The sequence below is a fragment of the Lissotriton helveticus genome, chromosome 1_1, assembly GCF_964261635.1.
Source record: "Lissotriton helveticus chromosome 1_1, aLisHel1.1, whole genome shotgun sequence".
Classification (NCBI taxonomy): Eukaryota; Metazoa; Chordata; class Amphibia; order Caudata; family Salamandridae; genus Lissotriton; species Lissotriton helveticus.
The window spans coordinates 2091533693-2091545936 of record NC_136057.1 but is presented as its reverse complement, the minus strand read 5'-3'; the positions used below and the strand labels follow the sequence as shown (position 1 = coordinate 2091545936).

Below are 12244 nucleotides of genomic sequence, written 5' to 3'. Positions count from 1 at the left end.
AGCACAGATGGATGGGTAAACAGAATCTAAATGATCAGTGCAATGGAAAAGATATCTTTAGCTGTGGGTGACTCAAGACATGACTTTGAAATCTACTGTTGTCCAGTGTTCCTGGATAACTATGCACCCTGACTATTGTTCATGTTGTTTTGCTGTAAACAAGGTCAAAGACAGGGTACTAATCACAATAGTGTTGCAGTTTGTTTGTATATCAGTAGGGATACCGTTTCTGTAACAATTATTTGATGGTATTGAATATGTGGAATAATGGCTGACTCTGGCCCCAACTGGGGGAGGTATTAAGCGGAGACATTTAGGTGTTTTATCATGCATTTGACTTCCCTCATAAGTCATACAACACTGTCCTCCATATTTGGACAAAATATATCCATGAACATGAAAGAACAAAATGAAAACATTTGAATAGACTTACTTGAGCTACTTGTAAGGTCTGGTGATCTGCTTTGGTGAACTGGACAGCTAGAGTGACAGCCTGGGCTGCCTCCCTGGGACTCAGCTCCTGGTTGTGGATCTTCTGCTTAATAACCTTCAGTGCATCAATGGTTCCTACCACTGGGATGGTGTTCAGCAGCCAGCGCCTGCAAGTACATACAAATTCCATGAGTTAAACAGATACATTTCCAGTGTTACAAGCATTTTTTGACATTCTGGCAAAAAGTACCTGTACTGAGGTCTGTCTGAAAATTGCTTCCATATGGCTTGGATATTTTCATAGTTTGCTGCGCGAAGAATCTGGGTGAGCTGTAGGAATTTGGCAGGAGCATCAGCATGTACCTGTTGTTGGTTATTCTGCACTAAATGCTGCAGGACTTCTGCAACCTGTACCAAAAAAGAAAATGGGTGGAATGTATTCACAAAAAACTTACGGAAAGGATCATGAAACACACTGTGCCATATCTTTCAATAAGCTAGAGGAAAGGAGTGGATTTGCAAATTTGAAGTTTTTAAATTGTTAAACATACTTCTTTCTGCCTCTTCTCTCATACTAGCTCTGTAAGGACATTCGTCCCTGTTTAATTGGTTGCTGGGTAATTTTGTGTTTCTAGAGTTATCTAAAGTTGAAGCACTAGAGGGACAGTATGAATCAAAGGGACGAACAACACATGGTATTTATTATATGAAGCACAGATACAAAAACAGAAGATGGAAAATCTTCAGTGCCATATTTGAATAAATGTTTTTTTTTCAAATGTTCCTAGGAAACCATCCAATTCTTAATCAGACCCTGGTGTTCAAAACGTTCTTACTGTCTAAAATGTGCAGTGTCTATTACTTCTCTGCCTCTCTCTCAGGTACCACTTTCCATCTCTGGGCTCTTAGATGGTATGAGTACAATGTCTAATTTATAGAGGCAAAGTATCTAGAAGTACATTTTGTGGACAACTGTATTAACAAATGATGTGTGGATTACAGAACAAAATCAATCAGTGTAGGACCTGTAAAATGCTTTAGACTGATGGTAAATGGCTCTGCTTAAAGATATTTTTAAGGCAATTAAAATCTATTATCCTATTGCCCAAAACTTACTACAGTACAACACTCTGACGCCTCTTGTGGACTGGTTGGCGCTAAACAAAATCTCTAAAAAAGAAATAAGTGAGAAGTTTGTCTCAAGCAGATATCTGACTTGTATGCCATGGAAGGTCTGACCATAAAGGGAACAACACTTTGAATGAATGATAATGGAGCATCAGTGAGGTACAATTGATTAATCTCCAGCAATAAATCAGGAATTAAGGTCTTTGTGTGTAGAGTGAGCAGACTGAGGATTAGCTTTAGGGGTTAGAATGTTGTACATTTGACATGGGAGAGGCATGGGGACATACATTGAATTTTAATGTATCCCAAATGAGTTAGCCTGTTGTCCTTCAAGTTTTTCCTCATCCAAGGATTTTTTTAAACTGTTAAACCAGTGTGGCCTGGCCTCTTACTGTACAGGAGCTGTACCTATGTATCATCAATTCATGAGTACAAACAGCCAACTCTGGATTCGATAATCAGTAGAATCAATTTAGGTAAGCATTGAAGAGGTCCTACAGATATTAGGTGGTGTTGGGGTCAGACCTGGTTTTATGGTTAAAAATTATTCTTTAAGAGATACAGGGGCTTACATACTTGTGTGTTACTAAAGAATTTCCAAATATTCTACAGGAACATCAGGGGAATAATGTCTTAACTGCTACCGCGCTACGGCGGTTTCCCGCTTACGCGGGAATTTCAAAAATGACTTGATCGTGACAAAGCCAGCTCGTCATCCGTGCACCGCAGGTAACGTTGATGACGAGCTGGCTTTGTCATTAGCATCGAAGGGGTTAAAGCCGAAGCCGACATCATCAGACAAAGAACATTTTAGAATACTTATTGTTGATGATTGTTAATGATGCGCAAATGGGTGAAAATACATGTTCCTTTTTCAGGCATGACTTCCAAAGTAAGCCTCTATTGTTTAAACCAGATTTTAAAGCTGGCAACTCACTGCTATGACATAGCAAAAGTTGATAACAAAACTCATTATCCACCATTGCTACATTATAAAAGATTCTCGGGCCAGGCTGACAGGGCTCTCTAAAAAGCCTGCCAACACAGTGCTACTTGTCTGCTTTGGCCGAAAGCAGAAAGCACAGCTGCAGAAGGGAAAAGGAAGGTGGGGGAGGGGTGGGAGCTAGTTAAGGATAGCCAGTAACATATTTTTTCACATTTGGGTCAGAGCGAATAGGCCATGCTCCCCTATTACTTCACTGCCCCTTGGGTAGCAGTGATAACCAGGGGCAAGTGCTTTTGGGGGCCATCCATTACTTTATAGATGGGCACATTTAAGTTTTTCACAGAAGCCCCTCAGTGAAAAACATCCCTGTAACTCACAGTTACCCATCTATATATCAATATGCTGTTTATGGCTTCCATTGGAGGCATTTATTGTGAATACCAGATTATAATTCTGGGTATTCCCAGGTATGAAGTAGCAACAGTGAGAAACAAAGGTTGATGCTCACAGTTGCTACCTCCTAAATTAAGCCCAGCTGGTATGACAGGGCTCTCTATGAGCCTGTTAGCGCAGCACTGTGTCTAGCACAGTTTGAGGAGGAGCTTTAGGAGGATTGGGGGTGGCAGTACACAGAGCGTGTTGGGGTTGATAGCAGGTGGCAAGGTGTTCCTATTTTACATGGGAAAGGGTGGGAGGCCATGTTATGTACCGCTCCCCAATTATCTCCTCTGTCCATTTGCATTGTTGAAAGCAGGGGCAAATGATTTTGGAGGCCATAAATAACATAACATACAAACATAATATAAAAGTATATATGGGTATAAAGTGAATAACAGAGATATTTTTCACCTCTGGGTTCTGAGTAAAATCATACACAATTTGACCTTTGCTTCTGTTGTCTACCTAATGCCAGTCAGAACACCTCAGTGAAAAAAATTACACCTGTACTATGCTACTCAAATATAATTCTAAATTCATTAGATGGGCCTGTGAGAAGTTAGTATCAGCTGTGATAAAACCAAGGGCCAAATGTACAAAGCATTTTTCCAGTTGCAAACATCCTGATTGGTAGAATCAGGCTGTGTGCAACATGAAGAGTCCTTTTTCAAATGCACCAAATATGATTCCATATCTTTTTATATAATCAAATTTTGCAATTCTGTATTTGGAAGGGGCATATTTAGGGTGTCCTTTAAAATACCAAATCATTATGGTATGTATTACTGTGTTGCAATAGAATTCTGGTAGCAAAACAGTAATACTTTATCACCAGTTTAAAACTGGTAGTAACCCATTTGCAAAGGGAAAGGGGTCCCCAAGGGACACCTTCCCCTTTGAGAATGCAAATCCAAATATTTTTAAGAGCAGGCAGTTCCATTGTGGACAACCGCCCGCTCTTAAAAAATAAAACTTCAAGGTTTCATTCTTTCCTTTTGAAACACATTCAATTGTCCTTTAAGGAAAACATGCTGCATTAAAAAAAAAAAAAAGATTGCTTGACTAAAAAGCAGTCACAGGCATGGGGTCTTCTGACCCCAGCAAGACACCATCAATGTGATGGCTGTGATTCCAAATGGGTCATAAACTGAGACCTAACTCATTAATATTACCTATTTGAAACTCAGTGAGGTTCATATATTAGGATTTCCTAATTACTCGAGAGATAATTTCAATTAGGAAATCGGTATTACTAATGTTGATACAACTGACCCAGGATCTCTTTGGTAAAGAAACACATATCAGAGATTTCAAACTAAGTGGTAGTTTCCACTGCACATGGGTGGAGAGATGGACTTAAAATGGCAGGAAGACAGGTCACTGAAAATAAATCTCACTGCTGAACATATCTTGTGATATGTGTGTCAAAGGTTTCAATTCTGGTGTGTCTGACATTGGCCTTCATTTTCCAAAGTTGTGGAAGTGAGTACTATTGACAGTTATTTACAGCACTGTAAAATCAACAAATGATTTTTGTAAATAATGAATTCATCCTTTAATTAAGTTGTTCAATACAATCTTACACATGTATTTCTATATTGCTAAGTACTATGTTGAAATGCAAAGTAAGTGTATGTGTGACAATCTGAAATTCACATGTAAAATGATATATTGTGATTTACATACTTGTGTTTCAGGACTCCTTGTCTTCACTAACTGAATAGGCATTTGGAAAATTTCAGAAGCAAATTGGTACTGAAGACCACCACGGTTCTGAAGCTGAGTCTGAGGAGCATTCACTCGGTTGCTTTTAGTTTCCACAAAAGTGAGCACTTGCCTGAAAGAAAGGTGAACAGAAAATGTATTAGCTCCCAATTTGCATTGTCAAGCTCCTTAGCTTGCATATGATCAAGTAGGAAGTGGTCCTAAATGCCACCTGCTTGGAGTTTGCCATTACAGACATTGTACATATAATATTTGGACATCTGAATGAAGACTGAAAATAATGTTTTTGTACTGATACGATGAGGGCAGATGTTCAGTTACTCCTGCTTCCTAATGGATCATTGTCTTCCTCACTGAGAAGTTTCATTTCTTTTGGCCCTACTCAAAAGTTGCCTCGGCCATGATTTCCTCACCATTATCAAAAGTAAAGTTTTTAGATACAAGGACAACACTCTAGCCTAAGAGTCAAACATGGATGTATTTGACTTCGTTTTATTGCAATGCTTTGGTGAGCTGAGAATCTGGACTCTTTTTTTCCTCACCACCTTTCAATTCACAGCTCCAGGTTGTGAATGATATCTAGGGCATGAACCCTTAAAGTCTTTCCTCCTTCATTTTAACCTATCTGATAGAGAAGGAACAGCGACATAGAGAGGTGCTCAAAATCGATGTAGAGATCATACTACACTAAACAGCTGTGGTTGTATACTAACATAACTATGTCAATGATGTACAGAGACATACCCTCGTACAATGTTGAAGGACAACACTTAACAAGCAAACATCCAGTTAGTCTTCTGCTAGAGCATGGTTATCAATCTGCGAATGCCTTTTTGTAGACACTATTATGGACATTAATTCCTCAGGTGTATCATAATTGACATCCCGCACTCTCTCAGAATCATGTTTGCTGTAAGTGCCTAAGGAAAAGCCAGTGATTCGAAGCTACGTATGGTAAATAGGGCTCACACAGCATTGTTTGCTTTCTTTTGCTGTTAATCCCAGCATAATCGCAGAGCCTGAGATAGCAAGGACAGTGCCAGGGGTGCCAAAATGCAAGCAAGAGTTAGATGCTGCTAACTTGGCTACTTCAAACTGATGTTGATGGACAACAGGTCCATGAAGAAAAAAGATCAATCAGAATTCAAAAATAATTTTTACATTCATTTGAATTTGAAATGCTGGCTTTCTGAAATTGTTCAATACCAAAGTGATTTCTAATTCTATAAATCAAAATCTCGCCATTGTGGCGCTCAAACCACTGGGACAGGTGTTGACAAACACTTTTCAAACTACTCCTCTATTCTTGACACAGTGTGTACTTTTACAAATTTCATCTAGAAAGCATTAGCATCATTGAAACACACATTTAGATCTCAGACATATTCTAACATGACTCAAACCAAACATCCTTTGTCTTCCAAGACTCCACTTCTAAAAGTACAAAGATCCATGCCCTGTAGAAAAGTGTCTGCCTTTCCCTTAGCAATACATGTGTGGCCAGTGGACTTAATACCCAATTAAAAGTTATTCTTTGCTCACAGCTGTTTGTCACCATATGTGTGGATTCCTGGAGCTGTAAGGGGGAATGTTTTGTCCTTATGATGTACAGGAGGAGTATTAAGGGAATAGACAGGCATTTTAGCTGTTTCTAAAAGAACACACAGTCTTTCTGAGCACCAGTTCAAATTGGCTTGGTGTTCCATAGCTTGCCTGCTGAAGGGAAAATGGCCAAACCCCATTCTCATCTTAGTATGCCTTGGAACATATAAGATGCTTTTGTTGGAGATCATCTGGATGGTACTCTGGGATATAATCAGTGTAGCTAAGCAGTAGCATTTTGGAACCAAGCCAATTTCATTTCAAATTTTCAAAAAGCTATTGCCACATTATTGATATTTCTTAAACATTAGATAGATATGAAAGCAAATGTAAACGCATGTTTTTCCGCAATCAAGTCAGAAGGCCATGAAGGTGGAGATGTCACTTGTCCTTTCACTGGCAGGCAGACAATTGTTTTCATGGTGACAAAACAGGTACTAAATGACTCTATAAAAGGAAGAATCTAAACTATACATGATGAATGATTTCTTTGTGTTTAATGTGCAAGCTTATAAACTTTTATGTTAATAGGTCCATGATGATTCTGGTCTAGCTGTGAATAACCTTAATAAGTACTTCATTTTAAACATTTTGAATAGCTGTTTCGCTGAAAAACAAGTTCTTTATTTAAAATTTGAATAGCTAAACTTGTTATTAACATTGCTGTGATCCTTTGTGCAGAGGATATGTAATTGTATGATGATCTTGCACAAGACAGCAGACAGCGAGATCGGTGAATATAAGAAAGACACCCACCTGGCTTCCATTACAGCTGCACCATAGAGTTCATAGAAGGGGGAGAACTGATACACCTGTCGTGCAGTCACTTCAGTGATTAGAGCGCCACCATCTCTGGGCTTCATCTTGTAAGTATATGTTGCCGCCCTTCTTAGATTCTTTACCATCTATAAAAGTATAGAAGCAGATAAAATGATCATGGAGAGGTACGATATTAAAAGTCAAATTTGAGTCTATATATGTAGCATGGACGTACCTTCAGCCAAGAATCGCTTTTCTCCACATACGCCATGCCGATGTTCTTTTCCACTTTATCCTGACAGTTGTTCAGGTCTCTGGATTTCACAACGATGATTCTATCTGTTCTCTTGTCTTCTTGGATCACATACCTTGTGTGGCAGACACCGGTGACACCAGACTGTGGAAATTAGCAGAGACAATCAAAATTGTTGGTCAGTATTCTCGGTATTGGTTTGTCCTTATATGGGCATATTCAGATAAAGTAAGATTTGGCAATAATCAAAGGTTTCTGCTCTAAGAAGCCCATCACTTGATTCAACTTACTGATCTGCAGGCCATGACAGCAATGGGTGATCTCGTGATTTGCTGCAAGCTGAATGTTCTATAAAAAACATCTAGAATTAATTATACTGACTCTAAAGGGAGGACACCATACCTCTTTCATATGTGTGAGTAATACAAACAAGTGTCATTACTTCACTTCCATTCTATAGAGTCTGCTTCAGTTACCCTTGGATGCAAGGTGTTGAGAAAATCAACTGGCTTGTTTCTAGTAAAATAGGGTTGGCAGCTTCATCATGAATGTTGCTTAAACTTCAGAGTCTAAGTATGTTCAGGTCCACCTGAGTCAGGCACTTTGGATTTTAGAAACACATATTTTTAGAAAGCACAAAACTCAAAGATGACCTTATTACCTTTCTCTGTGTATGCAGGAAACAAGTTGTCTGCAGGTTGTTTGCTTTAAATTATTGTTACTGAGTGCATTAGTCCGATTGGCTCCATGAAAGCAAACAAAAACTACTGCTCTCAGAACACACAAAGTTAGCAAAACGCAGAGCATATTCTACCAACGTGAAAAAAGATGGAAACTATACATTAAGACGGTCTATCAAGATGTAACTTTATCACTCTGGGGAGATATTGTGAGGGTTTATTCTTGACACTGTTTCTGAAGGTCGGTCTATATTCTTTCTTCGAATGTTGATCCGCAGGTCTATGCTTTATAGATATTATTATCATCACACCATCTATGAACCTAGTAGGAAACACTGGTAAAGGCATCCAGTGCGTTGTTGACCAGGTTCACATCAAACTTTCAATGATGTCATGGAAACTAACTATGGGAGTTTTAGAACCTGGAGATTGTGGTTGAAGGCGTACTTTTATTTGACTACTTTCTGTAGTTTTGGAAAGAAAACATACTTTTTGAAACTAACTATTCTTACATGTCCCCCTGCAATTCAAAGCAGGCCTCACCTCTCAGACCCCATTACACTCAGACAATTACAGTTTTATATCTTGAAGTGAGCCTAGGTGAAACCTTACGTTGTCTTTTTACCACATTTTGCAGGTGGCTTAATAAATGTGTTCATGGCATTTAAATATATATTTGAGAAAGTATTTTCACATGATTTTACTAATGGATCTCAATATTACTAACAACTGTTTTAAAATAATTAACACTAACCTCTTGCAAGTCATAGACATTTTGTGTTTTCTTGATGGTGACCTGCAGCATGTTCACGATTCCTCTGTAAATGTTAAGTATAGTTTCAGAAACACCATCTGGGGCGTACATGTTTCCTACACGTCCATTGCTGTACTCAAACTTCACAGGTCTGCTCAGCTGAGCAGCAATGCTTTGTGTCAGCTTTGAGGAGCGAGTGAATGGATCCTTGGGCCAGATGCCATTGTATTCTTTGATTTCCGGAGATGTGATCTGGAAAATAAAATAGGTATATTTAGGATCTTTGAAATGTATTGCTATGTATCATGAAGACAATACTATTAGAAACTAAGATGCTGAGTGCATCCTGTAGAATATTGAGGTTCTTGATTTACCCATAATGTGTGCACCTATGTACTACACTTTGTACCTATGTATTACACAGTGCACTACTGTCTGTAATACTGATCACTTTGCGCATACATAGTTCATTCCTACCACATTCTGGCTGCCATTCCCACCCCAATCCAATTGAAAACAAAATACATATCCTCTTGTCAACTTCCCACAACGCCCTCAGCATTTTTCAATCTTTCAACTCCGAAATATTGAAAAATTTAATTCTGGTGTGCTGCCATATATCCACATGACCCTCTCTTTATTGCCCCTGCCAACTTCACTCAAATATAGCAAATGCACTAGCTGGTGTTCTGCAATCCTGTTCCACAACACTTTGTGCCTTCCCCACCTGAAGCTGTGCCTTAGGGTAGGCACAGCGCCTGTAGTGGATCTCTGAAAGCCACATCAGCATGTACTGAATGCCCTGCCCGCTGTGGGTCTCTGCAGACCTGCAGCTGATCACGAAGATGTTAGCTGGGGATTGACAGGGCACGACCTTAGTTCCTCCACCTCCCTCAGGTTTATGGAGACCCAACAGAAGTGGGAGAAGCTAGTGACGAAGAAGAGCATTATGTGCCATTCTGCTGCTTCGCTCACCGCTTTCGCTCACCGCTGACCTGGGTAAGGTGAAAAACACTTGGAAAACAAGCACAACCACTGGTGACATAGCAGAGAAACAAGAACCTAATGAATGAATGAGTGGGATTTGTTTAGCGCACTCCGAACAGTGTTCAGGTGCTAACAGGCAGAGACAAGGTACCCAAACCCACAGCGGAGAACTTACCAGGATTGAAGTTTTTGGGGAAAGTGAGCTCAGAAGAGATCCAGCACAAGCCTCGAGGAAGCTCAATACAGGCCTTAGCAGCCAGGAAGGAGAAGGCTTTGCCACCCCTTGAGATAGGCTTACAGCGACGGATACCCAAAAGCGAAGCAGAGCAGAGCGCAGCGCTCTGGAGGGAATATACTGACTGAATCTGCTCCAAATGACCAGGACTGGAAAGGAACTCTGCCCTGTGAACCATCGCTGTGAACGTATTATTGTGATATCAAAGCAGCATTATTGTCCGTTTGGACCCAATATATGGTTTTATGTTGATATTTATACTTGTATTGACCATGGAGCAAGTAGGTCTTTTATCATGATGAAAAGTACAGTGGGAGCAATACTGTATTTTAATAAAGAATATTAAAACTAATTTTAAATGATGCAATTGCTATTAAATGAAGAGTGGATCCAATGGCAACGTTGGCTAAGTCTGCCATATTAGTTTAACTCGGAAAGAAAATGCTATGATTGTAGGAGAGCCTCCTTCCACTGCCCCCCTGTGCCACGTCATCACTGTGCGCTTCACACTGTGTTCGTTCTTACCCTGAGGAGATAGGCCTTCTGTGCGAATCCACTGATCTCCACCTTGCAGTTCAGTTTCATTCCAGATCTGGCCAGGCCAGCCTCCGGTAATCCATTCAGGATAATGGCCTCGTACTGGAAGACGTAGGTCTTACTTTCACTGAAGACGGGTTCTGCAAGAAAACATAGAGCTGAGCACAGAGACGAACATTTCACCTGACATTGACTCAAGGTAATGAGATGCAGTGAGGTCATTACAGATGAACACACCACTTATACCGAAAAAGGTACATACCATAGTTGGACTGCTCGCTGCCTGTGGGAGGAATACAAACAGGAAAGGTGAGAAGCAGCTTAGAAAGAACCAGATTCATAAAAGGTTAACAGTATATTGAAGGTCACTACATTAAATAAATGAGGCTTCTTTCACTGTCCTACTATTCACTCTACCGCAAGCGCTCTGAAAGAAACATTTAGATTTAGTAATTCCATTAAAAAATATGCAGAAAATACAATTAAAAGAAACATTTTCTATCCATCCCCACAAGTTTCCATTGAAAAGAGCAGAAGTGCGAGCTTACCCACAAGAGCAACCAGCAGGGCTAGAATGACTCCCCTCATGGTGGCGGTGGATGGAGGTGAGTGGTTGTGCTGCTGCTTTTATAGCCGGAAAAGGGGAGTGTGTGGCTACCTACCAGCTGATTTTAGCTGATGGGTCAATTTTTTTTATCATTCACGACAAACATTGTTTTCACCTACAATGATATCGATCTCTAGCCGGAAATAAAGATGCAGAAATGCTTACATAGCTAGTATTATTCTACATATTGTATACACTAAAATAATTCAAATGTACTTTTGGAAAGATTTATGAAAAAGTGATTGGTTGTCAGACAGTGATGAAATAAATGAATATTTGGTTATGCTGAGGAGATTCAGTTTAGGTTTTTGGCAGGTCTTACTGTACACCTATGAACGGTTGTGATAACCTTGCTCTGGTCATTCTGACTCGACCGACAGATCTTATCTAAATGATAGTGAGTCTGAGCACTGTGCAAACCACAAGATGACATCAGAGTAGACAGTTGCCCCCAGGAATGTATTATCTTCCACGTTAACGGATTTGTGTGAATGCAGTGATGTACTGTGACACCTTTCTTGGTTTATATATAACATTAATGTGTGGATTAATGCTGCATGCTCCTGGATCTGTCGCTTAGTGCAGCTGCCTCTTTTTACACAATAAGGCACAGGCAGTGAGGTCACTGCTGTAAGGCAGATATGATATATAAAAAGCCCCCTATGCCTGTGTATATATTTGCATCCAAGTCCTTATCAGACTGTAGTCATGTCATTGCTACTCCTCTGTAATAGAAAACAGCATCACTATCGTATTAATGTATTGCTGTGCATTTGTGGTGCACAACACCTGCTGCCAGAGCCAGACCAGAGACAGTGGGAAGAGCAGCTGCATAAGCACATCACCAAGTGCCACTTATACAAATAGCATTCACAGGCTTGATATGATAAGGAGCGATCAGTGTCAGATAATGAATAAAATGCCCACCTTGAGTTCAATGTAAGAGGGCAGCAGTTCATCTGCACGTTTGCAATCATTTTACACATGGAAATTCACTTGCTTTAAACTATCTTCCAGAAGTCGGAGGCTGCTTTTGGTTATGTCTTTTTCACTGTACATATTCCAAATGTATTCCATAAAAGTGTAACAAGAAACTCACTTCCATGTAAGAGTTACTTACCCAGCATTGTGGGGTGAGTGGGGAGTAAGGAGGTGTTCACA

General features: G+C 39.9%; 1 protein-coding gene across 1 annotated transcript in view; it reads right to left on the bottom strand.

Moving 5' to 3' along the window:
• Nucleotides 1–11132, bottom strand: part of LOC144756196 (vitellogenin-A2-like) — a 73764-nt gene extending 62632 nt beyond the window's left edge. Inside the window, exons 1-9 of the mRNA XM_078645805.1 lie at nt 11025–11132; nt 10739–10759; nt 10465–10616; nt 8718–8969; nt 7266–7427; nt 7028–7176; nt 4631–4781; nt 683–840; nt 434–599 (exon numbers count right to left, since the gene is read on the bottom strand). Coding sequence (XP_078501931.1) covers nt 434–599; nt 683–840; nt 4631–4781; nt 7028–7176; nt 7266–7427; nt 8718–8969; nt 10465–10616; nt 10739–10759; nt 11025–11064 — 1251 coding nt within the window. The 5' untranslated portion in view covers nt 11065–11132. The remainder of the gene's footprint in view (nt 1–433; nt 600–682; nt 841–4630; nt 4782–7027; nt 7177–7265; nt 7428–8717; nt 8970–10464; nt 10617–10738; nt 10760–11024) is intronic.
• Nucleotides 11133–12244: the final 1112 nt, after the last annotated feature.